Source organism: Mollisia scopiformis (assembly GCF_001500285.1).
Source record: "Mollisia scopiformis unplaced genomic scaffold LY89scaffold_2, whole genome shotgun sequence".
Lineage (NCBI taxonomy): Eukaryota > Fungi > Ascomycota > Leotiomycetes > Helotiales > Mollisiaceae > Mollisia > Mollisia scopiformis.
Genome location: NW_017263582.1, coordinates 1,472,280 through 1,497,867, shown reverse-complemented (window position 1 = coordinate 1,497,867; position 25,588 = coordinate 1,472,280). Strand labels below are relative to the sequence as shown.

Genomic DNA, 25,588 nt, shown 5'->3' with positions numbered 1-25,588 from the left:
ATACACAATCATTAAAGCGACTCAACATCCACACTCCTTCCTACATGGATATGGTTATCTCCTTTCGTCAAATACCTCTCACTATCACTATCTCCAAGTGGCTGACTCCTCCTCCCAGCATGAATCCTACTTTCCGTGCCAATCTGTCCCAGCTTAATATCGGTTGCTCCGAATCTATCATCTCTGATCAAATCGAAAGGATCTGATCTACTCCCACTCTGTCCTGGAAGCGGTGTTTTGCGCGAAGTTTGATCGTTGGTCGAGCCGAAGGCTTTTGGGGCATATGTAGCGAGGCAGGTGCGAACCATTGGTAGATTTGCGTTGATGATACAGAGACAGGGCTCAAGTGTGGTCCAGAGAAGGCCCATGGGGAGGGTATAGGTGGGGTCGGTAAAAGATATTACTTGGAGGGATTTGATACGGATGATAGATATGATTGTTATGCTGTGTTTTGTGAGTGTACGCAGGAAACAGCAGACGGGTGAAACATACAAAAGTCCAAGAGAGAACATAAGGAGAAGACCAAGTTTTTTCTTCATTTTGAGTTGGAGGGTGAGAATATGGGGTACTGGTAGGGACATGACCTGCATATTGTCAGTTTCGAACTCTATATCTGCCACAGGACCAATCATCAATGTACTTACCATGAAATCAGTAATCACGTTCAATGCTCCAGCAGAGACGTAGACAGTGTTTCTATCTCCGCATGTTCCTTTGATACTGGTATCCCAATTATACGCTACTGGTCGGCAGAGCAGGAATGTTTCGAGGACGACACTCAAAGCCCAGCAAACAATGAAAGCGAGTACAACGTATGCGGATATACGGAAAGATCTCGTGTTTCCAAATATTCGGAAGTAGAAGCAAATGATAGAGCTCTTGATTAGGCAGAGGGTAATGCCGTATAGCGCTTCGAATGGGAGGATGAGCTTGATTGTGTAAGCAGTCGCAATCGGCCCAACTTTCCAGAATATGAGCTTACTTACCTTCAATGTCTTCACTACATCTAAGGGGTCGACATCCACTGTGTGTCGTCCTGGCTAAGGGTTAGTATAACAACAATGTGAGTTGCATACGAAGCTGTAGCACCATGTCTGAGACAGGAAGACTTTTCCGCATACATGCTAAGAGGAAACTCACCAACTCCGCCCGCAATGACACCTAGAGACTTAGCATTGTCATTGAAACTTTGTTTAGATCATACATACAAGCATACTGATCCCCTACACTAATGAATAAACAGAACTTTTAAGTGTCAGCGTCAGATGTGGCTATGGATAGGCTAGACTCACAAGAGCAGCAAGTAGCAGATAATCGTCAGCCGCCAAAGGAACTTTTCTCATCCGCCTTGCTTCGAACCGCAAAGCAGTAGTAGCAATTGCAATCGCTACGAAGACTGTGATCTATACATCCAAATCAGTTGAATTCTATCTCTTGAAAGCCGGATCATGTCCTATTCAGGGTTTTCCAGCCCTGAGAAAGTTTCCCATGAAAGCTTTGACTCCAAGGAGGTATGAGGCGGAGGATAGCGTTGAACATACCGCGATCAGAGGATTTCGTGCAGTCGCGACACTCAAATCGTAAGCCATCGTCACTCTACCACCACGCTCTAACAAATGTCGTCAACCGTGAGAAATAGAAGTCCTAGCAGTCAAACCACCTCCAGAACTAGAGGAAGAGTCTTGTATACCTAGCTTTCATTGGGCATGGCGACGTTCCGCCGACTTTTTCACCAAGATCTTCGTTAATTTTCGATCATGTCATGCTTCCCATGCTCAAACACCGCTGCTCCTCTCTTCTCCTGCATGATCAGCAGCTCGCAGCATCAATATTTGTGGACCCTTTGCGTTTGTCTGTGAAGGATTCAGGGTTTGTGCCATGGACATGGTATTGAAGTTTGTAAAAGCAGGGGCCAGATGGTACGAGTCATGTACTAAATGTAGCCAAAACCTCAGGAGATGTGGAAGTTAAGCAGATGCGCCGCGGCGGAAATGAATTGAACACGAACAACAAGGTGAGTTTGGAAGAGTCTGTCTGCGAACAAGACGAAGTTTATATCTTGAATCTTGTGTAAGCAGATCAACGGATCAAGCAGCTACTGACTCATCATAGTCGAACCGTCACAAAGCTTTCCCGTTGACTTTCCTGCACAGCATGCTAGCGACGGGTCAACGGCTTCATACCAGCCTCCAAGAGGGAGCTAATAACTGATACAAAGGACCAATTGGGAATGATATGCAGAAGAAAACGTCTGCGGGTCGAGCAGCGACGATCAAAACATCAAGTCAGGGGGCACGCCATCCTCATGAAGCTGTGGGATTATCCTAGATCCCAGGATTTGCCATGGCGATTATGCATTATCACGTCTGAGGATTGCATATTTAGTGGCTTGGGAAGCGGGACTTCTCCACTTGTTCCTCAAGCATTCTGCTTCTGCGATAGATATGGACCAATCAGTTACCCATTTGACAGCGGAAATGGCCGTATAGACCCACCATTCAGAGTCGAAATCTCGCGCATTTTTGATTGGATGTGGCCAACGACATGCTTGATGCTTCTCGTTCGATGTTCGTAGGATAATCGTGACTAGCGGTTATGGTTAGCATAAACAGAAGCTAAGGATTACATGGATCTTGAAAATGGTAGAAGAAGTGGATTCCCCGAGTCATTAAATTGCCTGTTTCGCGTGTGAGCCGATTCGTGTATCTTTGCCCTAGGAGAAGAGCACCCTGAAGACAAAAACCGAGATAGCTTGGAATATCTCCACGCAGCACATTTCTCTCCTCCTTTTCGTTTCCTGCATTTCGTGAAAGTTTAAGCCATTAACCTTCGCAATCCATCACATCTCCCAAACCTGATTTTTGAGTTGCCATGTCTTCCTCAATCGTCCCTCCGGAATTCACCGCCTTTCTAGACAAAGAAAAGTTCGACTTTGTTGTAATAGGTGGTGGAACTTCCGGGCTCGTTGTTGCATCTCGCCTGACAGAAGACCCAAATGTGAAAGTCTTGGTACTCGAGGCGGGTGCCAATCGTCTTCATGACCCCAGAATTGTCACCCCTGGTCTGGCAGCTAGTATGTATGATGATCCAGACTTTGATTGGTGCTTTATGAGCACTCCACAGGTAAGCAGATTCGCACGTGACAGAGTTCCGGTCTAAACCGCTTTGCAGAAGTACCTCAAGGGCCGCGAGATCGCACAGCCGAAGGGGAAAGTTCTTGGAGGGTCAACTGCTATAAACCTTGGTATGGTGGTAAGTAGTACAATGGGCTTCCCGACTGATCATGCACGAGTGCTTCGTCCATCGGTGAGCACTGGCTAAGTTCTTTGCATAGATTTATCCATCAAAGTCTGGGTTCGATGGATGGGAGAAGCTTGGCAACTCAGGCTGGAGCTGGGACAAAATGGCTCCGTATTTCAGGAAATTTCATACTTTGACACTGCCATCAGAAGTTGCCCAAGAAGACCTTGCTCTCAAGTATGTGGACAAGAAGCTCCAAGGCACCAATGGACCTATTCAACTATCCTTTGGCGAGCCAGATGCATACACACCATTCAATAAGGCCTGGCCAAAGACATTTTCAACTTTGAAGCATGAACTGACAGGCGATCCTATCTCTGGAGTTGCTAACGGCGCTTTTACCAATCCTGGTATCGTGAATCCTGTTACCAAAGCGAGAAGTCACGCTGGTGCAGACTACTTGAGTAAAGAGGTTGCAACCCGATCAAATCTCCGCATCCTAACAGAGGTCTTGGTAGAGAAGATCTTGCTCGAAAAGACGTCAACAAACGAACTATCTGCTCGTGGCGTGCAAGTCAAAACAAAGGATGGCAGCAGAAAAGACATTTTAGCAGGTCATGAGGTAGTACTTGCGGCCGGAACGATCAAGTCGCCCCAGCTCCTAGAGCTTTCTGGAATTGGCGATTCAAATATTTTGAAAACCTATGGAATCGAAACCCTGATCGACAACTCAAACGTGGGAGAGAATCTGCAAGACCACGGATACGTTCCATTCTCTTGGGAGGTGGCAGATGACCAAATATCTGGTGACGTCCTCCGCAACCCGGAGATCGCTGGCGCAGCTATGGCAGCTTATCAGGCGGCTAAAGCAGGCCCGCTGTCTGGAGTACCCATTGTGTCTGCGTTCATGCCTTTGGTTGATTTGGAAAAAGCTGATATGGAGCAACTTCTCGACACGTACATTGACAAGCATGAATATTCAAACATTCCTTCTCAGAAACAACAATTTGAGATCATTCGAGAGATGCTCTTGAACCCTCTCGATGCCTCTGGACAATATACTATGGCACCTTTCCAGATTGTTCCAAGAGACGGCCCTCACTGCAAAGGCATTTACGGCATGGGCAAGGATGGAAACTATATCAGTATCGTATCAGTACTGAATCATCCTTTGTCGCGAGGAACGGTACATATTAATTCGGCAAAGCCAGAAGCTCAACCGACAATTGATCCTCGATACTTCTCTCATCCGCTGGATCTAGAACTCCATGGCCGTCACACTCAATGGCTCGAGACTATTGCGGCCACTGAGCCTATGGCATCATTGCTGAAGAAAGATGGTCGCCGAATCCATGCCCAGAAGCCAGTAAATGATCTTGAAACCGCCAAAGAAATCGTCCAAGAGACCTTCGTCTCCCACTATCACGTTACAGGCACATGCTCTATGTTACCAAAGGAGCTTGGAGGCGTGGTAAATGAGCATCTCCTCGTGTATGGCACTTGCAATCTCAGGATCGTGGATGCCAGTATCTTCCCGATGATACCTAGAGGGAATATTCAAGCGAGTGTGTATGCGGTAGCTGAAAGAGCAGCGGACATTATCAAGGAGGATCATTTGACTGCAAAAGTCGGAATTACATCGATCCGCTGAGAAAGGAATGATGTGATAGTGATGGATCCTATGATTTAGCAATAGCCGTTCTGTATAAGTGATTGCGCGTACAGTCTAAGCAGCTCGTCGGCTTGCCTTCATTGACCTCTTGTTGTCTTGGTGAACTCTGTCACCTCAAATGCCTACATGAGCTCGCACGTCAAGTGAATAGGAGATATTCTCCATACACGCTCGACGTTAGACATGTGCGGTGCTCGACATCCGTGAATCGAGTGACAAGTGCGAGATGTAGTGCATCAAGGAAGAGGAAGCACTTATGGTCCTTGCGCCAGAGTCTGGAGTGGGGATAGTTTTCCTGCTCACCGACAGGAATTCTCCAGAATATGTGAAACATTCGTACCTGAGTCTTCAATCTCGATTTGAGTCATCTAGCCTATCCCAAGGCACAGGAAGAAATATAGCTACCAGAAAGGTGCTCCTCGTTTCTAAACCGTGAAGCTAAGGCCGGCAACATGTGAGATCATACGCTCAAGTCATAAGGTGCTCAGGAGGCGCAACGCAGGTCCTCGAGAAGCGCGAAAAGGCTAAACAAACTTCAAATGATATCGGCACATGCATCTTTGCGCGACTTCTGTGGATATGTGATGATTTATGAAGTTGCTGTCTGCAAAGATCGTTGTCGCCATCCAGTCTCGTGGAAACGTGTGTGATTTGAGAGAGACAGGCTGATGAAGCGGGACCCGCGTCATTGTGCTGATTCGGACCAACAGGCGCTAGTCCGGCTGCCTTAATCCTTAAACGTGGCTCCCGGACCAAGAAATATTGACGGGTATCAGCAATCATTTCACCACCTCACTCTCGATATCATCTAAGCTGACCCTGGACTTCATGAAATACCCGCGACAGTCGCAGATCAAGCAATCACTGTGCCTGGGCAGTGTTTATGTTCATGTTCTTCACGATCATCTATCAGCATCACCAACCAATTCCCAACGATCCATCGCGCAACCTGCGAAATCCGAACTCAACCGGTGTTGACGCGGCCATAACAAATGCACGCCATACGGCAGAAATGTCGCCCAAAGCATCAAGTCCTCATACTGAAATGCTATCCCAAGACTACAAAAGGAGCGGTTGACGTGAAGCCCAATTCCAGTGAGCTGAGCTACCTGCTATACTATGCCACAACACGCCGAAGCAAGGTGCAGAAAGTGGGCGCGTTTTTAGAGAAGAAGACGGCCAGCGATGTCTGGCGGGCACGTATAGGGTATACATATATCTCATAGTCTTTCATGTTATATTTGGTGAGCTGCAAGCTGATGCTGGCACAGAAATGTTCAGGTTACGCTCCAAATCTTGGCTGCCTTGATAGAGAAGGCACCAAGAGACCTACCTCTCTATGCGCCTTACGTGCTCAAAATCCTAAGCATCATACTCCGCTCGCGCGATATCACTATGGTCGAGTCTTCTGTTGCGACATTCGAGGCTTTCTGCGAGAATCATGACGGAGCGTCTCTTTCGGCAGACCAGGAATATCTACACCAGTATGAAGAAATTGTCCGGATGTATGCCTCCTTTGCTTCTACAAGACAGCAACCAGGAAAACAACCCATTAGTGCTCCAGTAGCTATGCGATGGAGAAATGTGGGATTGGAAGCCATTAAGAGCGTTGCCTCGTCTGAAGCCTTGGCATCACTTGCAGGGAGACAATTGAATGTGATAGTGCCGATTTTACTCGAAAACTTGTGGACCGATAACGAAGATTTTGTTGACGTTCTTGAGCACCGAGTACAGTTGGAGGAGAAAATAGATACCGAGAAGCTATTGCGACGGCGAACGAGTGTCGCAACTGTACGAACGGCTGAGACTGCCACGGAAGCAAATGCTGCGGCCCTTTCTGGAACTACTGCAGATGCGGATAAAGTGGCAGAAGAAGACATAGGGGTGCTAGCTATGCAGTGTCTGAAACAGATCTTTGTGGTCAACAACCGGTCTCAAATTCATGGAGCTACGTTGGCGACACTAAGATTCATCGCGGAACGAGTTTCTCAGCACGAGCAGGTTATCGACGAGAAGTCGAATACAGGGCACTGGAGAGGATGGGCGACCAGAGTCTATGAGTTGATTTCTCGATGGACACCAGTCCAGGATCGATATGTCATTCTTGTAACCACGATGGATACCTTGACTCGTGCGGATATTGCTGAACAAAGCTTGCAACAACAATTAGTTTTGGCGACGATGATTGATTCTCTTCTCAAGTCGGACATTAATCTTATCGGGTTGAGTGTTATGGATGTGCTACTTGGCTTGATACAACAAGTTTTGAAGCTACTTCAATTGGATACCCAACAAGGCAATGGATCGTCGGCGAACCAAGACATATCTGGAAGCACGACTTCTGTAGGAGCTGCAATGGCACCAACTGAATTGAGAAGAGAAGTCACAATCAGGTTGCAAGAGTGTATAGGCGATTTGGCAACTCACGTCTACTATGCGGATCAAATATCAGACATGGTTGCTGCCGTCCTGCTGAGACTAAAACCGCCAACGATGTCCAGTATCCCAAATGCAGTGGCTGCGATTGAGAATCCAAATGGTGCTACAGCAGCCATCGCTTCTTCTGGAAACCTCGCTGAAGACCCCACTACGGATGGATTCTTCTCCTTTGACACCGCAAAGCTCATGGCGCTAGAGGCTATCAAAGCTATAATCACTGTCGCAAGTCACACAAATGCGCTCACTGGCGTTGGAAGTTTGGGTAGAAACAGAGTTCCCGTGCGGGTCTGGGAAGGAACGCAATGGCTATTGAGAGATAGTGATGGAAGAGTTCGAAAAGCTTACGTCGATGCTTTGCTCACGTGGCTAGAGAAGGAGATGACTCGAGCTGATCTTCGTGTTTTTGAAGAAAAGTCTAAAGCACTGTCCAAAGGCAATCGGAACGATTCTGCGACCAACTTGACGAAACGTGCAGTATCCAATGCTTCCCACCGAGAGAAGCCAGTGAAGCATTCTCGGACCACATTTCTACAATTGCTTCATCTTGCTGTTTACGAAAACGCAATCCAGTACGTGGAATACGAAGAAGACATTGTCCTTCTACATCTCTTGCTTGCCAAGCTTGTCGAAAATCTTGGTGTCAATGCCGTGCGAAATGGTTTACCCATGATCTTCCGCCTCCAAGAAGATATATTGGACGCAGATACTCCCATTGCCAAGATCAGAATGGGCAGTCTGTGTCATGGGTATTTCTGGGTCTTGAGTGAGAAGTTTGACTTCGACACTTCCCCAATCGGCAGAGCAATCCAAAACGAGATCCGCCGGCGTCAAAATAAATTGTTCTGGATTGATAGAGTGCGCTGCCCTCCCATTGGTCTTGGGAAGATAGGGACTCCTGGCGAGAGCTTTCCACCTCGGGCGTTGCCACTTGAAGAAATTGAAACGGAAGCACTGCGGCCATTCGATGATCGATATCAGATGGTCACCCTAATCGCTCTATCGTACTCAGCCAACTTGGCGACGCCACCACCTAGTGCACCCACGTCTCCTGGCCGTAGCTTCAGCCATCCCATCTTAGGAACGACAGGTACGGCCAGTGAAAACACACACACTATTCCAGAGAAGGTCAAAGACCAAATGATGTCAGAGTGGAGCAGGGACTTCGTGATCGCTGTTGCTCAGGAAGGGAGTAAGACAGTCTCGCTCAATGGCTCCAGATCCGGCACAAACATCACTTCTGGACATCGCAATTTCCTCCATGTCAACGGGAACCAGAATGGAGTCACGAACAGCGGATCTCAATCGCCGAAAGGGCATGGCAACGTCGATACTCGTGGTAGACCGAGCTCTTCTGCGTACGGTCTTGTCGGTGGTCTTGGAGCTTTGCAGAAGCTCAGAAAAGCCAATGGTCAATCTTTGGGCCCAGCAAGCGACTCGAGCCGCGGTTCTGTCACTCGCGTTGATGCGCTGAAGAGAGTGCTTTCAGGTCAGCAAAGCAGTGCACCTGGGACCAGAATGGGTGTTCATAGCGATGCTAGCAGCGAGAGTATGGTCAGTTATGACTTCACCGCTTCAGAGGTGTCTTACAACCCTCCGATGCCAAATGTACCGCTTGTGGAGCGTTCGGCTTCCATGCGTGGGTCGAACGAAAGATCCAGATCAAAATCTCGCGACAGAGTTGCCAGTGCTGGGGAGCATTCCCGCCCCCTTTCATCTCATCCAGTACTGCTCGCAGACTCGAGTGTGCCTCGAGAGTCTGATGAAGATCTCGATGCAGTTCCTCCTGTACCACCTCTTCCATCGTCACTTACTGGTGAGGGGACTGCAAACACGGACCTTGGAGCAGGAGACACGCTACGGAAAGGTCGAAGCGTCAAACGGTCAGAGAAGGGCAGACCTAACCTCATTTACCAAGGTTCGTCCTCATGGGGCAATGACGGTACGCCGGTCATGGATTTGGAAAGCTTGTTGAAGGGAATCGATGCTAGTGGGGCGGATCAGAGGGGCAATGTAGCCAAGCCACCTTACTGAAGGGAAGGGTATCTTGATACTGCACATATCTGGAAAAATGGCGGTGGTACTTCAAAGATGTGTATTATTATTATTAGATGGGCAGAGCGTGGCGTACAGGGGTCTGCGTGTATGAACGTCGGTGGAGGGGGTTTTTTGGATGTGATGGAAATGCACATAAATAGGTAGTTGTGAATTAAAAACTTGACTGCTATTTTTTTATCATCTAATTGTTATTCTTGCGCTGAATGCTGGAAAAGCACATGCTGATATGTTTCAAATTACAAATGTTTAAGGACAACTTCACCTCATAACTTGGGTTTCCTGACAATTTGAGGTTCTAACCAGGGAACGGACAAGGTTTCAAGATCGTGTATCGTATCTTGTTTAAACAATGGCTTTCTACGTCTCATGCCGTAGTGTCCAGTGGTGATTCGGACATCCAGTGATCAATGTATCAATACGAAGTGCCATCTTCTGAACCGAAATAACAGCCCTTACCCACTAGAAGACAATGCAATTTCAGTTCGGATTATTTGCAATTCTCCCCGAACAAGAAATGTTTATGGATTTCAAATCGTATATACATGAAACATAAAATATGTACAACACGAAAAGAAGTATTTACAAGAAAGATCGTCTCTCCAATCGACTCATGGAGTTTCATACACACATACACCTAACTTACTGCCCTCCCTCCCCTCGATCTGCTCGCACTACAAGTCGTTCTATCCCAGAAGGGCGCTACTTGGGGCCAAGCCAGGGTAAAAGCTTGTAGGAATAGCAGGGATAGGAATACTGGTCGTGAGTCCAAAGCCAGCCGTAAGGTCCGCAGCCATAGTCGTAGCAGAATAAGACCTATCATCTATCAGCACTAAACCTCCTTATTTCGATCAAGAGCAAACTTACGCAACAGAAGTAACAGTCTTAGTCGTCTCAGCATATGTGGTGTAAGAGCTACCAGTATTCAAGCAGCCACCGCTTCCGTAAGCATTCTCGCACTTATACAGCACCTCACTGCCGGATTCGGTCCAGATGTAGTAGTTCTCGATCGTGATGTCGTAGCAGGGAGCTCCGGAGGGGCAGAGCGCTTGGATGGGAGCGCGTGTTGCGCCGGCGGCGCAGGTTCCGTGCCAGTGGTTGAATGTGATGTCGTAGAAGAGGACGCCGTCTCCTGTGGCGACCGACTGTCCTGACCAGTATCCGTCGATGTCGAGAGTGTATGCGTTGGAATGGCCCATGAAGTTGTTGAAGGAGGCGCTGTAGAAGGAGCCGGAGCCGCCGTTGGATTTGATCATTAGCATTTGGTTGCTGTTTTGAGTGTAGATGTGGTTGTATTCAATGTCGTGGATGTCTAGATTAAGGATTAGTCTTTTTGTACTTGAAAAAAGGAGAGATGTGATACCAGTGTCTGCGCCGAGAGATCCAATAGCACATCCACCAGACCAGTTACAATAGATGCTTTCAACGAGAATGAAGCTAGATGGACTCTGGTTGAGATGATCAGCAGCGCACCAGCTAGAGAACTATGCTTAGGCTGATGAGTTACCTTCACAGTAACACACTCGTCTTTGTTCGTCACTTCGACATCGTGGATCCAGATATTGGTTCCCCAAACATCAACCCCGTCCAGACCACCCTCGTTTCCGCCGCGGACTATCATGTTGTACACCTCGCCCTACATTTCCGTTAGCCAAATGTTTTTTGATCTTTCTCCTGGCACAGTTCCTGGGTGAAGAGGAAATGTTGGGGTTGTACATTGGAGCAAGTGTCCATCACCAAATGGAATGCAGGTGCTACACGAAAGTCAGCCAGTCATTCTGGGATCAGAAAACGCTGGGATTTACCGTCGACCAACGCAATGTCGTGAACAGAAAAGTCGACAACTTCATATAAGCGCAAGAGCCGGGGGCTTGGTGGCGGTTAGCTGCGAGAAATTCTCATTCTGAATTCAGCCCAACATACCCGTATTCACCCTCTGCGGTTTATGCCATTAGTATATATCGTAATATGTAGAGCTGGGTTGCTCTCACCAGCGTGAAAGACATATCCATAGCCCTGCATAGCCCCTTTCGATGTGCTACTGTACATTTCGAAATCGGTTGTATGCTCGACAAAGATCATGTTTCCGCCTGCAGTACTACATAAACATTAGAAAAGAGCACCGATGTCGCAATTTCATTCAATCACTCACCCTGTGCGGTAGATGATACCGTCGAGTCGAATGGAAACGGCAGTTCCACCAGTCAATGTGACCCAGGTTGCCATGCCATAGTCTCCGGATGGAATGTAGACTTTGCGTTCTTAGTTAGAGTGAAGTACAGGGACAAACAATGCTTACCTTCTCCTCCGCTTTTGCAAGCAGCCCATGCAGATGCAAGAGGTGGTCCAATGTCAGAAGTCTTTGATGCGACTCCGCCATAATCAAGGACATTGCAAACTTTGACAGCTTCTTTTGCAGCTCGAGTCGTAGTAGGCCCAACTGTGCCAGACAACTGTGCCTTCACAGTTGACGACAAAAGAACAGTCGCAAGAAGAGAAACCAGATTGAGCTTCATTTTGGACAGGAGGACTGAACTGAGAAAGAATGAATCAGACCGCTGGAGAAGAAAGTATTCGCAACATTATGATTATCAACCTCTTATGGAGGTCCATGATCGGTGCGGAGATCTGACCAGCACAACATCTCCTTATCGGAAATTGCAAGATTGAAACATCGTTTCTGCGGTAAACTGCTGTGGATTCCACGAATACAAAGTCCCCATGTAGAACAGGGGTCAAGCGAAGGGTCCTCTTGGCCAAGTTACAGGAAGAACTTGCAGCAGAAGAATGCGGGGAACGGGATGGAGCCGGTAGTCGTCTGGGAGTCCTCTTGAGACTACATTTGCCTAATGCGTATCTAAGAACTCAATTCTTGCACTAGAAGGGAAAATCGAAGAGGAAGCGACGCAGCGTAGACTAGCACTTGAAGACATAGACAACTCCTTTTCTCAGGATAACACATTGATTGAGACTTGGCCCGCGCGCAAAACAAAATTGGAGAGGTGTTTGAAATATATTGGGCCCCATTCAGAAGTAATATAAGGCTTCCTAATTTGCGAAAATGATCCTGCTCGGTATGATAAGGGGTCATGCCCGTGGTATGGACATCCAGTGTATTTTGTAGGTAGAAGTCTGTCCCATACGAGGTTCCTCTCGTAAAGATTGCCTGCAGACAGACGGAGAATTTAAGTGTTATTTAATTTGTGGAGAGAAGATCTGAAGGGTGTGAGCAGAAGTTACGCCGTCTTGGCATGGGATCATCTGTCGTGCAACCTGCAAGGCTGACAACCCTCCTCAAAGGTAGCGCCTTTTGCGCGCCACAACCGCACTTCTCAGATCGACTTTCCGTGTTGGATACCGGTATGAACCAGGATAGTTGGAAAAGAAGCTTACTTTAGAGTGTCTCCACAGTTGACCTTTCCAAGTCCAGTCTGACAAGACGCTTACCTAGGTAGTAATACACCATCACGTGGCTGCCATGAAAACCCCCATCTGGTCTCGTGAGCAACGCCTCCTCGCTCACCAAAACACAGATCAAACGCGTGGAGGAATCTGGGGAGCGGGTCAACTATCTCCTGGTACGGGCGTAGATCCGAGCTGCTGGGTCAAGTTTAATGGCCGCTCGGATGTGAATTAAGCCTTTGGAGGTGTTGTGTCGGAGTGAGGCAAAGCACGGCCTCTGGCGAATGAAATGCGCCGACTTAGCGTACGGACGTACAAGTCGGGAAAACATTCTCAGGAGAGCCTCCTGGTGGATTTCCAAAATCGCCATCAAATCCAGCTCGCAATCAATTCATCCGCTCGAAGATGGAGACCGAACGCTGTAAAGGCCTTCAACGGCCGTACGTGAGTCCACACGTGCTGGTTTGAGCCACATCAAAGGCCATATGTATCTGCCCATGTACTGATCGCTCAGCTGTCCATCCAAACTTTCGCAGCTTCTTTACTACTTCCGGAAAAATCGTCTCATTACATCTTCGGCCAGTCCGACTATCCACTAAACATCCATACCGCACATCCTCAACCCATGGCCACTTTCGAATCATTTCCTCGGCTTCCAGTCGAGCTTCGGCTCAAGATCTTTGCCCTTGCAATCGAGCCTCGAACTGTGAACATCGAGTGGTCCAGACGGCTTCGCCAATGTATCAGTTCGGACGTCCCGACCATACTGCATGTCTCCAGAGAGGCACGACGTGAAGGGTTGAAGACATATCAACCATCCTTCAATACATCCTTGGAATCTCGGGCACCGCTATACTTTAGCTTTGAGCTTGACACTGCTTCGTTCCAATGGGCGACATTCGGACGTAAGCCTGTTCGACACATCAAACAAGTCGAGGATGACTGCAAGAAGCTCAAATACATGGTCATTGATTCATCCTTCCGGCTAAATCAAGGCTTGGAGTTGATCAAATTCGAAAACTTAAGAGAGCTCCAGATATCAGGATGCACGGAGCAACTTCCCGAAGGCCTCGAGCAGATTAAACTGTTCGAGTGGGCATTCGAACCTTTGTCTGGGAACAGGTCACCGGAGTCGAAGGTCAGGAGCAGGAATGTACCATTGTTGACGTGCTTGGACCAAGGAGACAGATGCAGAAATCATTGGTGGTTTTCAGATTGGAATGAGAGATGCCACATGAGAGAAACTCCACTGGGAGAGGTCAGCTACTGGCAGTTGACATTTTCTGTCATCAATGACATGGCCAATGGATGTCTTCAGGATCGGGAGAGACGAATGTCGGACACTTCTGTAGCATCATCTGTAAAATAATAGCTCGATGAATGAAATGCACAAGATCCACAAAATGGGTACCATGAAATAAAGTGCGTGCACGTGATCAAAGCGGTAAGCTCAAAATAGCAAGATTCTGGCAGAATTTATATTGAACCTCGACTTCCTAATATCTCAGATGCTTTGCGCCGTTCAACTACAAGATGCCGAAAGAGAGATCTATCAACCCGGCGCAAGCCCAAAGGAAAGCCGAGAAAGCCAAGGCGATCAAGAAAGGCAAGCCCTCGAATAACAGATTCTGTGCCTTTTGATTTCTAACTTTTCTGCAGGGAAAGCGGAAGCAGCCTCGCGGCGGAATGACAAGCTTGCCAAGAAGAACCCAGACCGTCTGCAAAAGCAGGTCGATGAGTTGAAAGCTATAACAACTAGCGGTGGCACGCTGACCTCCCACGAGAAGACCGTTCTTGAGTCACTCGAGCGAGATCTGAAGGCTGTCAAGAAAGCTAGAGAAGCGCTTGGTGATGCGGCACCAAAATTTAGCCGTGGACCCAGAGAGGATGGTGATCGAGGAGGATTCAGAGGAGGTAGAGGCGGTGGAGTTCTAGGCAAGAGGAGAAGAGACGAGAGTGAGAGTGAGGAGGAAGATATACCCGAAGACGTAAAGAGCATTCCTATGCCAAGAGATACTCCGCCGCCAATACCTAAGGAAGTGCTTGATAAATGGTACTCAAAGAGGAGAGAGAAAATGGCTAAGGAGAGAGGCACGAATGCAAACAATACTCCACTTGGGGATAATGGCAGAGTGTTTGGACAAGGTGATTCTAAGCCTGCGACTGCTATGGAGGCTGCAAAGACTGTCTATGAGGCAAAGCCGATGGTGCGAGATCTAAGGAAGGAGGCCGTAGCCTTCGTTCCTGCGGCTGTTAGGACCAAGTTAGACAAGTCAAAGGGCGTTGGGGGATTGGTTGAACCTGAAGAAGCGGATAGGCTTGAGAAGGCAGGTTACATGGGTACAAGGAAAGAAGCAAGTAGTAATAGTGTGGAGGATAGCAATTCTGCGCAGCAAGATCCAAGGGCTGTAATGATGGAGGAAGTGGAAGACGAGGATGGCTAGGAGTATGAGAAAGACTAAAGAAATGAACAATCATAGATACCCATCGACAACTTTTAGACAAATGAGTTTCATCTTGTTGAGCTTCCCCAGAAAGGGGACTTCACGTTTCACTTAATCACAAACATGGTAAAGGATTCTTATGTGCAAGTAGCTATCAAACACCTTATGATTGCGTAGACTGTCTTGTAGTAAGAATTAAGGTGCATTGCATTTGTCCTCAAGGAATTGCAGCTTTCTCTCCGGCTTTTCCTCGGGTTGAGAACTCAACCTACGTAGGAGTATAAGAACAAGGTTAAAGTGCGGCCGCTTTCGTCTTTCAGAAGAATATTTCCTCCTCCAAACCACCATGTTTTCGATCTGACCATGAGCTGCAACCCAGCTGCTAGATATCCCCCGGTACTGCAGCAATCTTATGCCTGAATTCCACTCCTCGAGGAAGAGTTGTACCTGGGCAAATGCTGTTTTCTTTCAGGACTTCCTTTCCCCAGTAAGATCGTATATGATCAGAACGCGTCCAGTAGTGCTGGTCCAACCGGCGGCCCTTTGACGCGCTGTCTTCCCTCCAAGGGCTGTTCTCATTAGTATCTGCAAGACGGAGCTCTTCGACCATGCCTCTTGATTGTTCATTTCAAGCTTCTTTCCTCTGATGTGTTACTATTCTGTTGTGCGCTCTCAGCAGCTATATCCCCATTTTGTGTTCGAAGATGACGCCTTTTCTGTCTTTGCGCGCTCAAAGGATACCTCTTCACAACGCCGCAAGTATTGCATTTCCGCGCAAGGATATCTGCCCAAGGCTTCTTGCCACCTTTGCTTTTGTTCTCCAGTTCGTTCATACAGGTGGATTCGTCAATGAGGATAGTGTCGCAATTTTTGCATATCTTACGCTTCATTTGCGGTGAAATTCGCAATTGAGCTTTAAGTGTGACTGAGCGCAAGTCGGAAGCAAGCCGGCGTGATAGGGGTCTCGTGGCAACTTTTTCGGCAGGTTTTTCAAGTGTCTCTGAGGCTTCAGCAGCTGTTTGTTTCGTGCCAGACGGTTCGGAATGCTGAGTCGCCAAGTATGATGCAGCTTGGAAGAGAAATGAGACTCTACTATGAACAGCTTTGTTGGGTACCTTGACAGCTCCCTTGGAGGTCTTCGCTTTCGCCATACTGAGTTCTTGAATGTGGATGGTGTTTTCAATAGTCGTTGAAATTATATGGTGCTTTCTCAAATGTATTTTTGTGACTATAAGGCTGGCGGCAGGGGTATTACTACTAGACCTATTTGGGCTAGCGTGTTTTAGCCGCGTCAAAAGCCCTTGCGCTGCCCTCCATATGAACTTCGTCCTTTGCTCAGCCTCAACGTTCCTCCTTCAACCTCTTCCACATTTTGCAACACCTACCCCATCTTCTTCCTTCTTTGATCGACTCGAGTCTTCGAGTGCCTTTCGTACAGCGCCTTGCGCATCTACATTCGAAACTTCAACGAGATCCAAAAGATCATCTCCTTCAACTTACCTTTACAAACTTCCGAAGCTTTCGCTTTCGACCGCCAACATGTCTGCCGAAGAAGATCTCATCGATTACTCCGATGAGGAGCTTGGAACCAATGAAGCTGCGCCAGCTGCTGGTGTAGATGCAAATGGAGGTGCGAAGAAGGGAGATCTTACGGTATCTGGAGGCACAGCGGACAAGAAAGGCTCCTACGTCGGCATCCATTCCACGGGTTTCCGCGATTTCCTTTTGAAGCCCGAGCTGCTACGTGCCATCACCGACTGCGGCTTTGAACATCCATCGGAGGGTCAGTCATAACTTTTATCCCCAAGCTTCATCATTATCGTTCTTGCCGCGCGTCCGTCCATCTCGCAAGCAAGAAAACATGCATCGGCGCGTCCCTCATCAAATCACGATCGGTCCTGGAATGTCTCTTTGGTTACGACGCAGAAAGTGAGCAAGTGGAGTGGTGGGAGATATGCGCGCAAGCGGCAATCTCGAGTTGGTGCGCTTACGAGCAAGGTGCCGGGCAAGCACCGATGCCAAGAGACATCCAGGATCGACTCGATTTCGACGGAAAGAAGCACCTAACGGTCGTTTCGAGCGGCGGTATATAATATATCTTTCAAGACAATCTTGGCACGATTGTATTTCATATGGGCTCGTTCTTTTCTCGATCTATAACGCGAAGATGGACGGACGTTGCGATACCTTGCACATCATTCTACCTTTGGAGAACCATAATCTAACATCGGCTCGATTTACTATACAGTCCAGCAAGTTTGCATTCCTCAAGCCATCCTTGGTACCGACGTTCTCTGCCAGGCCAAATCCGGTCTTGGTAAGACAGCTGTGTTCGTCCTCACCACCCTTCAACAAGTCGACCCAGTCGCTGGCGAGACATCCGTCCTTATTATGTGCCACACCCGCGAGTTGGCTTACCAAATCAAGAACGAGTATGCTCGATTCTCAAAGTACATGCCAGAGGTCAAGACTGCCGTGTTCTATGGTGGAACTCCCATCCAAAAGGATGCTGAGATCATCAAGAACAAGGAGACTCATCCCCACATCATCGTAGCCACACCTGGTCGATTGAACGCCTTGGTCAGAGACAAGCACCTCCGACTTGGCAGCTGCAAGGTCTTCGTCCTTGATGAGTGTGACAAGATGTTGGACCAGATCGGTATGTATGCACATCTGTTATCGGCCTTTTGAAGCTAACACTCATATAGACATGCGTCGTGATGTTCAGGAGATCTTCAGAGCTACCCCTACCCAGAAGCAAGTGATGATGTTCAGCGCCACCCTGTCCCAAGAGGTTCGCCCTATTTGCAAGAAGTTCATGCAGAATCCTCTTGAGATTTACGTCGACGATGAGACCAAGCTCACTCTCCACGGTCTTCAACAATACTACATCAAGCTTGATGAGAAGGAGAAGAACCGCAAGTTGAATGAGCTTCTTGATGAGTTGCAATTCAACCAGGCCATCATCTTTGTCCGAAGCACCCTCCGAGCTACTGAACTTGACAAACTTCTGACGGACTGCAACTTCCCCTCTGTTGCTGTTCATTCCGGAGTCAGCCAGGATGAGCGGTATATTTCACTCTACATTATGTTCGGATCTCGACTAACATGCATCAGTATTCGCCGCTACAAGGCATTCAAGGATTTCCAAGAGCGTATCTGTGTTGCCACTGATGTCTTCGGACGTGGTATCGACATTGAGCGTATCAACTTGGCCATCAACTACGACCTTCCAGCTGATGCCGACTCGTACCTCCACCGTGTTGGTCGTGCTGGTCGTTTCGGAACCAAGGGTCTCTCCATCTCTTTCGTCAGCAGCGAGGCCGACCAAGAGGTTTTGAAGTCGATTGAGAAGCGCTTCGAGGTTGCTCTTCCGTAAGTTATGTTTATTCAACTGATGTAAATCTGTACTGATTGTGATTGCAGAGAGTTCCCTGAGGGAGGTATCGATGCCGCCACCTACATGTCCGGTTAGATGAACTCTTCTCGAGATCGTGCCCCTCACGTTGTCCTTACGAACCTGGGTGGTCCTTTCCCAAAAAATCGTGTACTTGTCGTCAACCGGTCTCGACGTTATCGTCTCTTTTCGTTTCCTGGCGGGCTGGTTGCGTTTGTGGTAATCACTTTTCCTAAGAACTCTTCGACTTTCTGCCGCTGCTTCTGCTACTGCCTTGCCAACTGGTAGAGGAGGATTTGATTGATGGATTTGGTTGGAAGATGGGTGGAACCGAAATCGAAATCAAAGGTCTTCAATTCTATCGAGGTGGTCAAAAATGGTGGTGGTGTTACGATGGCAAAATGCTAGCAGATAGTCAACCAGACAGACATGCGCGATAAAGGACTGGCTGGTATGCATGCAATGAATAAAAAGTTTTTCCTTGAGAAATGATGATTTAGTGATTTGATGCGTGCCATTCTTCTTGTGTCTTTTAAACAAAATTTATCGTTTCTCCCAACCCTGTGGAGGTAATGGAGGAAGGCCTATCTTCCAACGAGAAGCCTCCGCCTGTGAGAAAAGAAAAGTGTTGTCCCTACTTCTTTCTTTCTTATGTCCAAGCGCCTCTCTCTGCCCTCGACAAACGTACATTCTTGCACATTCACTTGCTGCTGCATGTACAGAAGGTAGCCAGCCTTCTTTCTTCCCTTCCCAAGTTCATTCAAGTCCCTCTCTGCCCTTGCCCTTTTGTTTCTTGTTCAGACCTCTCTTTCTCGTTGACAAGCTTACGTTCTTGCAGCTCTTGTTCATCCATGCCTCTCTTTCCCGTACAGCAGCCTTGAGGAAGAGACACTGAAGCAGCGTGCAAGAAACACATCATGTTTCAAGCTTGATGCGGCTCAGATGGGAGGGAAGTATTTGCTTGGCTGAGAATAGAGAGAGGAACGGAGGCGGAGGGAAAGCTCCTGCGGCTAAGGTATCTGGCTCTCTTCCTCCTTTCGCTGTTCGCTTCTTCTGCTTAAGGGTTGGGAGTCGGGGGGGACGGCTGTTCTGGATGGGTGTGTTTCGTGTTTGTGTTACGTTTTGGAGGATGAGGGTTTGGGGTTGGGAAATGAGGATTTGAGGACGAGGGTTTGGAATGTGGGATGTGGGGTTGCGGAGATTGGGATGGGATGGGGATAGGAGAGGTATCAGTGTGGAAGGGGGATGGGAGAGATGGAAGGGATGGAGTTTGGCGCAGGCAACGAACGAGTGGGTCAGGCTCGGAGTTTCTGGAGGTGGTGGGTGGTGGGAGAGCCATGGTAAGGAAGAGGTCTCTGGTTCTGGAAACTCGAAGGGGGAACAGAATCCGGTCTAGGAGGGAGTTACGCAGGGGGCTACGGTAAAGGCTCTTGTTCTGGGAAGGCAAAGGGGTGGATGGGGAGAATCAGCAAGAGGGAAAGGGATGGATTCGTCGGTCAGGGGTTTCTGGTTCTAGTGGAAGGCAAAGAGAAGAGGAGGGGATGGATTCGTTGGCTACGAAGAAGGGAGAAGGAAAGATGGTTCCCTTCGTTTGGCGCCGAGGGGAAGTGTTTGGTAACGAGCTCACAACCCCGTTTAGCCTACCACTTTACCAGAAGAGATGGTAGGAGGTGAGATGAGATGAGATGAGATGAAGTCCCATTGCAGCTTCTGGGTTAGCCTATAGGGTTCTAAATCCGGGAGAGGGTGGGTGAGTGGTGTGAAAGGGGAACCAATCCACCACTTCTTGCCGGGAAGGTAGTGTAGTATCACTGACTTCTGGAAACAGATCGGGGACAGCAGAGAGGAAAGAAGGAGATGAAAGGAGGTACCTGACGTGTACTACTTCTTGGCAACAGAGTGAAAAGAGGAAAACTCCGGAAAGATGAGATCTGGTACCGAGAAAGGGTGAGGACGAATAGCGGGACGGGATTGAGGAGGGAGGGTTGTGGGTTGAGGTACATAACTTACATACAGGTGATGGATGGGGAAGTTTTGCTCGGGAGGGGGAGTGGAGGGTTGAATGGCAGGATATTCTTCGAATCCTTCCTTCACTAACGCTGGGGAATGTTCAGTGTCTGGAAACTCCTCGACCTTGATAGCTGCAGCAACAAGAAAGGTAATAGAGAGTACAATAACAATACTGAAAATCAAATATGCATATCAACCTAAACATAGAGCGGCGAAACAAACAACATGCAAGCGAAGGAGATTCATGTTTGATCACCCTTCTCGGAAGTTTACCTTCCCGCAAGCGATCTATCTCGTAGCTTTCCTTCCATTCCCCATTGTGGGGTCCGAAGGGGATGGCATTTCCAAAATAGCATGTTGAATGATGGATGACAGACGGAGAGCAGCGGAAAGGAAACTGGAAAGAGGGATTGCCACTGGTGATCTCCTGGTGTTTGGTAAATGAGGCGAAATGTTTTGAGAAGGATGAATTTGGGTGGGGTGTACAGGGCTGGGATGCGGATGTGAAGTTTCCCATGCTGATAATGGAGGTGAAGGGAGGGAGTTGATAGGTTAGGATGATGGTGTTATGGAGGAGGGGAGGTTCCCCGAGCACGCGAGGAAGAGACAGAGTGAGAGTGGGCTTTGACGTGCGGGCTAAGGTAGACTTTAGGTGACATAGCGTATAGATGCAATAGTCCTGGGACACTTATGATGGGGCGAATCGAGGTGTTGATTTGCTGGTGCTGTGTCGATACTTCGGGTATTATTTGTTGCCCGCACGAACTTGTCTCGGGTATCATGGGTTGCGAGATGCGGTTCTTTTTTTAGTCAGGGGCAAATAAATGCAGGGTAGGCGCTTGAGCTCAGATAGCTTCGATGATGGAGAACAATAATAGAACAGGAAAGAAACAAAAGCAGAAGGTGAAGTTGACAATCGATGAAAAGAATGCTGGATGTGGTAAGTGGCAAACAAGTCCATTGGAGTTGGAGATCTCTATCTAGGATCGGAGAATTCGGGTCCGGAGAATCGTTATAGCGGTCTGGTCTGGGATATCTATCGGAAGGAAAGGAATGCGGGGAGGAGGCGATGTGCTTTTGCGAGCGTTACAGAAGATCTCAAGGCTGTGCTGGTGAGGCTTGAGGAGTGGAGTGGAGTGGGAGGCAAATCTCATGCAGCGCCAATCACCCATATTTTATTTTTTGCGTTGCAGAATGTCTTTCTCGTGATCTTCGAGAATATCTGTGCTGGCATGTAGAGTAATAGTAGGAGCCGTTATTGAGAAGACGAAGAGGATTGGCGCTCTCTCTTCATCTCGGGACACTTCCCGTTCGATGGTACGGGTGGGGGAATATCTGAGTAGAGCAGAGCCTTCTAAGGATCGGACATGGAATTAAGGTTAGGCTATTGTTTCGAAGTGACCACGTTATCTGCCAAACAGTCCAGTGAACTTGTCAAGATCCAGCCACTTGGGAACGGGGAGGTCATTCGTGGCTCGTTTCTGTAACTTGATGTTCTTTTGGGAAAAGGAGGGAGAAAGGAAGGATGTCGCCACGCGAGCTTGGTGTGGCGGCTCGGTTCGGCAAGCCCTCACAGCGGGCTGGCTCTTGGTGATGTCGTTGCGGCTAAGAATAACTGGGAAGGGCCAAGTGTTTAACCCGGTCTTGGAACTTGATTGGTGAAGTAATTTATCATCGGACATTATATCGTCGATCGGGGTGCTTCTGCCCTAGACCTTTCTTGCTCGTGGACGTTGTGGCTCTACCCCGGTCAGAGCCTGTGAAGCGTTTCTTGGCAGCAATTTTGACAGCATGGACTTTCTTTCGGCTCAGATGGGAATTCTGACATGCTACAAGACACTAGGATGTTTTGGGAGGAGGAAGATTCAATTGATGCTCGTGATAGGAGGGGTCGCGAGAAATTTGCAAGCTTGGACGGAGATGATAGGGGCATGGAGGAGGAGAGGCATTGTAGATATTGGAGACTGTATTTGAGGTATAGGTATTGATGAGTGACAGGGCCCAACTGTAAGGTACTCCCGAATGTTGGTAGCCTTTTAAGCATATGGCATTCTCGCTGTACCGCTGCCTTGTTTCGGTCACACCTCGTACGGTATGCGGTGCTTCTGCTTCATGTTAAGATTTTTCATCGTCGTGTCAGCAATTCATTTCATATCGGTCAGTCGGCGCTGACGAGAATGTTGCTTCTTTGTTCCATTCGAAAACTTGGAATCCTGGAGACAGATCTTTAATCATACCATGGTACTGTACGATCAGGGGTTGATTCTTGTACTGAAAACAAAAATAGACAAGACAGACCAGAGACTGGTCTTAGACACCATCCCGAAATGAGCCTTTCTCGGCTGTGCAAGTCCCGATGTTCTTAAGCTCAAATGCATTATTATTGTTGTTTTATTATCCACTCTGGAACGAAAATATTTTCCAGCAACGCGTCAAGCGTCTGTTTAGTCGCCCATCGAAATCCGAAATCATTTCTAGAACCCTTCCGCTCCCTGACTAGAGGTTGTTCTCAGCTCAGAAGCGGATCTGTGCGAAGAGAGAGCGGGAGAAGTCATCGTCGTCCTTCGTGGCTTGTCATCAGCAGAGGTGGAGAGGGACGCGACGAACGCTGTGGCCACAGGCGGTTTCGCTTTCACGGTCGCGCTCATCATACGAGAGAGATGCACACAGGGGTGGAGGTTTCTCCATAGCCAACGAGCCAACGTCATACGTCCTTTTTCTTGGCTTTCTTTCCCACGGCTGCTGTTGCTGAGACTTGCGCTATCACCGTTCCTATTTCCATTTGATCCATTCTGGTAGCGAGCTGCGACAGCGTGAGGATTTTCATTTTCGTCGCTCGGGTTCGAATCAAAGAAATTCGATATTTTATGTTTTCCGGGACATCCGGCCTAACATTATGAAAAAGGGGCTCGGGTGTATATCTTATCTAGTGCTGCTTATCTTGATTCCCACTCGACCATTGGGCAGACGGGTTTGACTTGCAGATATTGCAGGCTTCCATCCCCAAAATTCGCATTTTACCCTTGAAATATCCATATATCCATGGAAGGGGCCCTGGGATTGGGTGGGCGGATCCTGGTTACCGATGGCTCCATATCAAATTGACATCTGTGCCTCACGCACGGGCAATCTGCAGGACGGCGCTGTCACGGTTTGAAGCCCCAACCAAAAAATCTAAGACAAACGGCGTCATCGATATCAGTGCCTCTGTATTAACAAACTCCCTACGTCTCGAGAAACGAGTGTCGACAAGAGTGAGGTTGCGAAGAAGAGAAGAAGAAGAGAGGAGGAAGAGGCAAACGTGGGAGGTCTACCACCGGAAGCTGCAAGCGGTTTCAACGGTCTTCAAGCAACGGGATCCTCCTGGCTTGGCCCTGAAAGGCGCGGTGATGGCCCACGAACGATTCAACGACGACGGAAGACCCGGCTGTGGAGCACCGAGAGAAAAAAGTTCAACAAGCTTTCGAATCATTGCTGGGAATGTGAGCTTGGGGGAGAAAGTGGGACAAATCATATCGAACGCGTGGACTGGGAGATCGGGACTGATAGCGTCGGCGTGTCTAAACATGCGAGTTCCGTACGTGGAATACGCGGTGCGAGTACTTTTAAGCCTATCACTTGAGGCAGAGTACGAGAAGGAAAAGTACCAAGCAATTGTACTGTACTGTAATGTCACTCCTGCTTGGGCAAGGGTCGGTTGATGGGAGCGGAAGCAGACGGAGGAGCACGAGCAAGAGCAAAACAAGGTGAGCAGAAAGTTGGAGTTGGAAAGATTGAATGCAAATTAGCTTGATGACCGGCGAACGTCGAGAATGGCCTCTCTTGCCTCTCTTCCCCTGCCATCGCAATCTTGTAAATCTTGCACAGCCTGTTGTTCTTCCCTGTCGCAGCTCCCTCTGCCCCACTCATGCCGACCCCTACTAGAACTGCAGATGTTGACGCACCGCGAACGCCATTTACGATCTCAAGGCAAGATTTACAGTACCCTCAACTCAACTCAACATAAAAATAATATCACCACGTGAAGCGTGACAGACAACTTGCCCACGTCGTGATGCATTCCTCGATTTCTTCATGCTCGAAGCAGCGCTGCGTGACGTCGAATCTGCATCTGACATCTGTCTGGAATGCTGCTGTAAGAATTGGCGGGATGCGGCATCTACTTCCTGCATGCACCTGTCGCTGCTGCTCAACTTGCGGCGGATCGATATATCTGTGATATGTAGCTACCTATGTACAGTACAGTACAAAGAGCGGAACTGCACCTCAAGCTGCCGCAGACACGAGGGATAGGCGCGAATGCTGTCAACTAATGCACGTCTGCATTGCCCTAAACGTGTGCTTTCAGCTTGTCTGAACGCTGGTTCAGAAATACGCCTATCACGCCTCGAAGTTTATTTGAAAAGGACCCTGAACGCCTGATTCTCGCTGCACTGCTGCCAGATGCTCGTAGATGTTCGTACCGCAGTCTGACACCGGGAGAGAGAAAGAGAGAGATACAATATATAAAATATACTATATACCAAACGATACTTGATTGAGCGTATACACGCAGCTCGTCAAACGTCATGGCCAGCTATACGTGATCCCATATAAAAAATGATATTGAGCTTGGCATTGCCCACTTACAATTTACCATGCGGACAGTTTTCCAGGGAACGTGAAAGTTGTTGCGGTCACCAACCTCTTAAGAACCAATCCTGCTGCCTGGCGAAATACTCGTATTCAGAGGCAGAAATCATTCTTTGCCCTGTCCCATGCCGCCTGCACTGTGAGTTGCGGTGCAGTGCCATACTTTTTGATCTCCTTTTCCTTGGATAGCGATCCATTGCTGGAGTCGCCACTGCCCGATCCGGTTAAGCGCGCCTCGGTGGAAGGATGAGAAAGCGTTGCGTGCAGTCATCCCACTCTAAAATTCCTGGGGGGCAGCGA

The 25,588-nt window shown here is 48.4% G+C and overlaps 8 protein-coding genes across 8 annotated transcripts; 5 read left to right on the top strand and 3 right to left on the bottom strand.

Moving 5' to 3' along the window:
• Positions 1–11: 11 nt before the first annotated feature.
• LY89DRAFT_728223 (uncharacterized protein) lies at positions 12–1,589 on the bottom strand (the record flags this gene model as incomplete). The annotated part of the gene is made up of 8 exons (XM_018219243.1): positions 12–444; positions 493–584; positions 645–929; positions 987–1,036; positions 1,141–1,161; positions 1,209–1,245; positions 1,293–1,403; positions 1,542–1,589. 8 exons carry the CDS (start codon positions 1,587–1,589, stop codon positions 12–14), a joined length of 1,077 nt encoding a protein of 358 aa, XP_018077833.1.
• A 1,746-nt stretch (positions 1,590–3,335) lies between these two features.
• LY89DRAFT_680224 (alcohol oxidase) lies at positions 3,336–4,940 on the top strand. The gene has a single exon (XM_018214032.1). It carries the CDS (start codon positions 3,404–3,406, stop codon positions 4,889–4,891), a length of 1,488 nt encoding a protein of 495 aa, XP_018077832.1. The 5' UTR covers positions 3,336–3,403; the 3' UTR covers positions 4,892–4,940.
• A 560-nt stretch (positions 4,941–5,500) lies between these two features.
• Positions 5,501–9,476, top strand: LY89DRAFT_606318 (uncharacterized protein). Its single transcript, XM_018210418.1, has 2 exons — positions 5,501–6,119; positions 6,184–9,476. Exons 1-2 carry the CDS (start codon positions 5,905–5,907, stop codon positions 9,380–9,382), a joined length of 3,414 nt encoding a protein of 1,137 aa, XP_018077831.1. The 5' UTR covers positions 5,501–5,904; the 3' UTR covers positions 9,383–9,476.
• Positions 9,477–9,910: 434 nt separating this feature from the next.
• On the bottom strand, positions 9,911–11,919 carry LY89DRAFT_777221 (Rhamnogalacturonase A; the record flags this gene model as incomplete). Its single annotated transcript, XM_018222125.1, has 10 exons — positions 9,911–10,219; positions 10,271–10,715; positions 10,767–10,851; positions 10,911–11,039; positions 11,120–11,157; positions 11,209–11,273; positions 11,327–11,339; positions 11,395–11,501; positions 11,556–11,655; positions 11,703–11,919. The coding sequence occupies 10 exons, from the start codon at positions 11,917–11,919 to the stop codon at positions 10,090–10,092; spliced, it is 1,329 nt and encodes a 442-aa protein (XP_018077830.1). The 3' UTR covers positions 9,911–10,089.
• A 1,383-nt stretch (positions 11,920–13,302) lies between these two features.
• On the top strand, positions 13,303–14,232 carry LY89DRAFT_183436 (uncharacterized protein). The gene has a single exon (XM_018205638.1). The coding sequence runs from the start codon at positions 13,431–13,433 to the stop codon at positions 14,172–14,174; it is 744 nt and encodes a 247-aa protein (XP_018077829.1). The 5' UTR covers positions 13,303–13,430; the 3' UTR covers positions 14,175–14,232.
• A 92-nt stretch (positions 14,233–14,324) lies between these two features.
• On the top strand, positions 14,325–15,306 carry LY89DRAFT_680220 (uncharacterized protein). The gene is made up of 2 exons (XM_018214031.1): positions 14,325–14,411; positions 14,465–15,306. The coding sequence occupies exons 1-2, from the start codon at positions 14,339–14,341 to the stop codon at positions 15,247–15,249; spliced, it is 858 nt and encodes a 285-aa protein (XP_018077828.1). The 5' UTR covers positions 14,325–14,338; the 3' UTR covers positions 15,250–15,306.
• A 94-nt stretch (positions 15,307–15,400) lies between these two features.
• On the bottom strand, positions 15,401–16,438 carry LY89DRAFT_680219 (Rpr2-domain-containing protein). Its single transcript, XM_018214030.1, has one exon. It carries the CDS (start codon positions 16,398–16,400, stop codon positions 15,873–15,875), a length of 528 nt encoding a protein of 175 aa, XP_018077827.1. The 5' UTR covers positions 16,401–16,438; the 3' UTR covers positions 15,401–15,872.
• A 904-nt stretch (positions 16,439–17,342) lies between these two features.
• On the top strand, positions 17,343–18,887 carry LY89DRAFT_183389 (ATP-dependent RNA helicase). The gene is made up of 3 exons (XM_018205637.1): positions 17,343–17,908; positions 17,958–18,624; positions 18,676–18,887. The coding sequence occupies exons 1-3, from the start codon at positions 17,641–17,643 to the stop codon at positions 18,722–18,724; spliced, it is 984 nt and encodes a 327-aa protein (XP_018077826.1). The 5' UTR covers positions 17,343–17,640; the 3' UTR covers positions 18,725–18,887.
• The last annotated feature ends 6,701 nt before the right edge of the window (positions 18,888–25,588 follow it).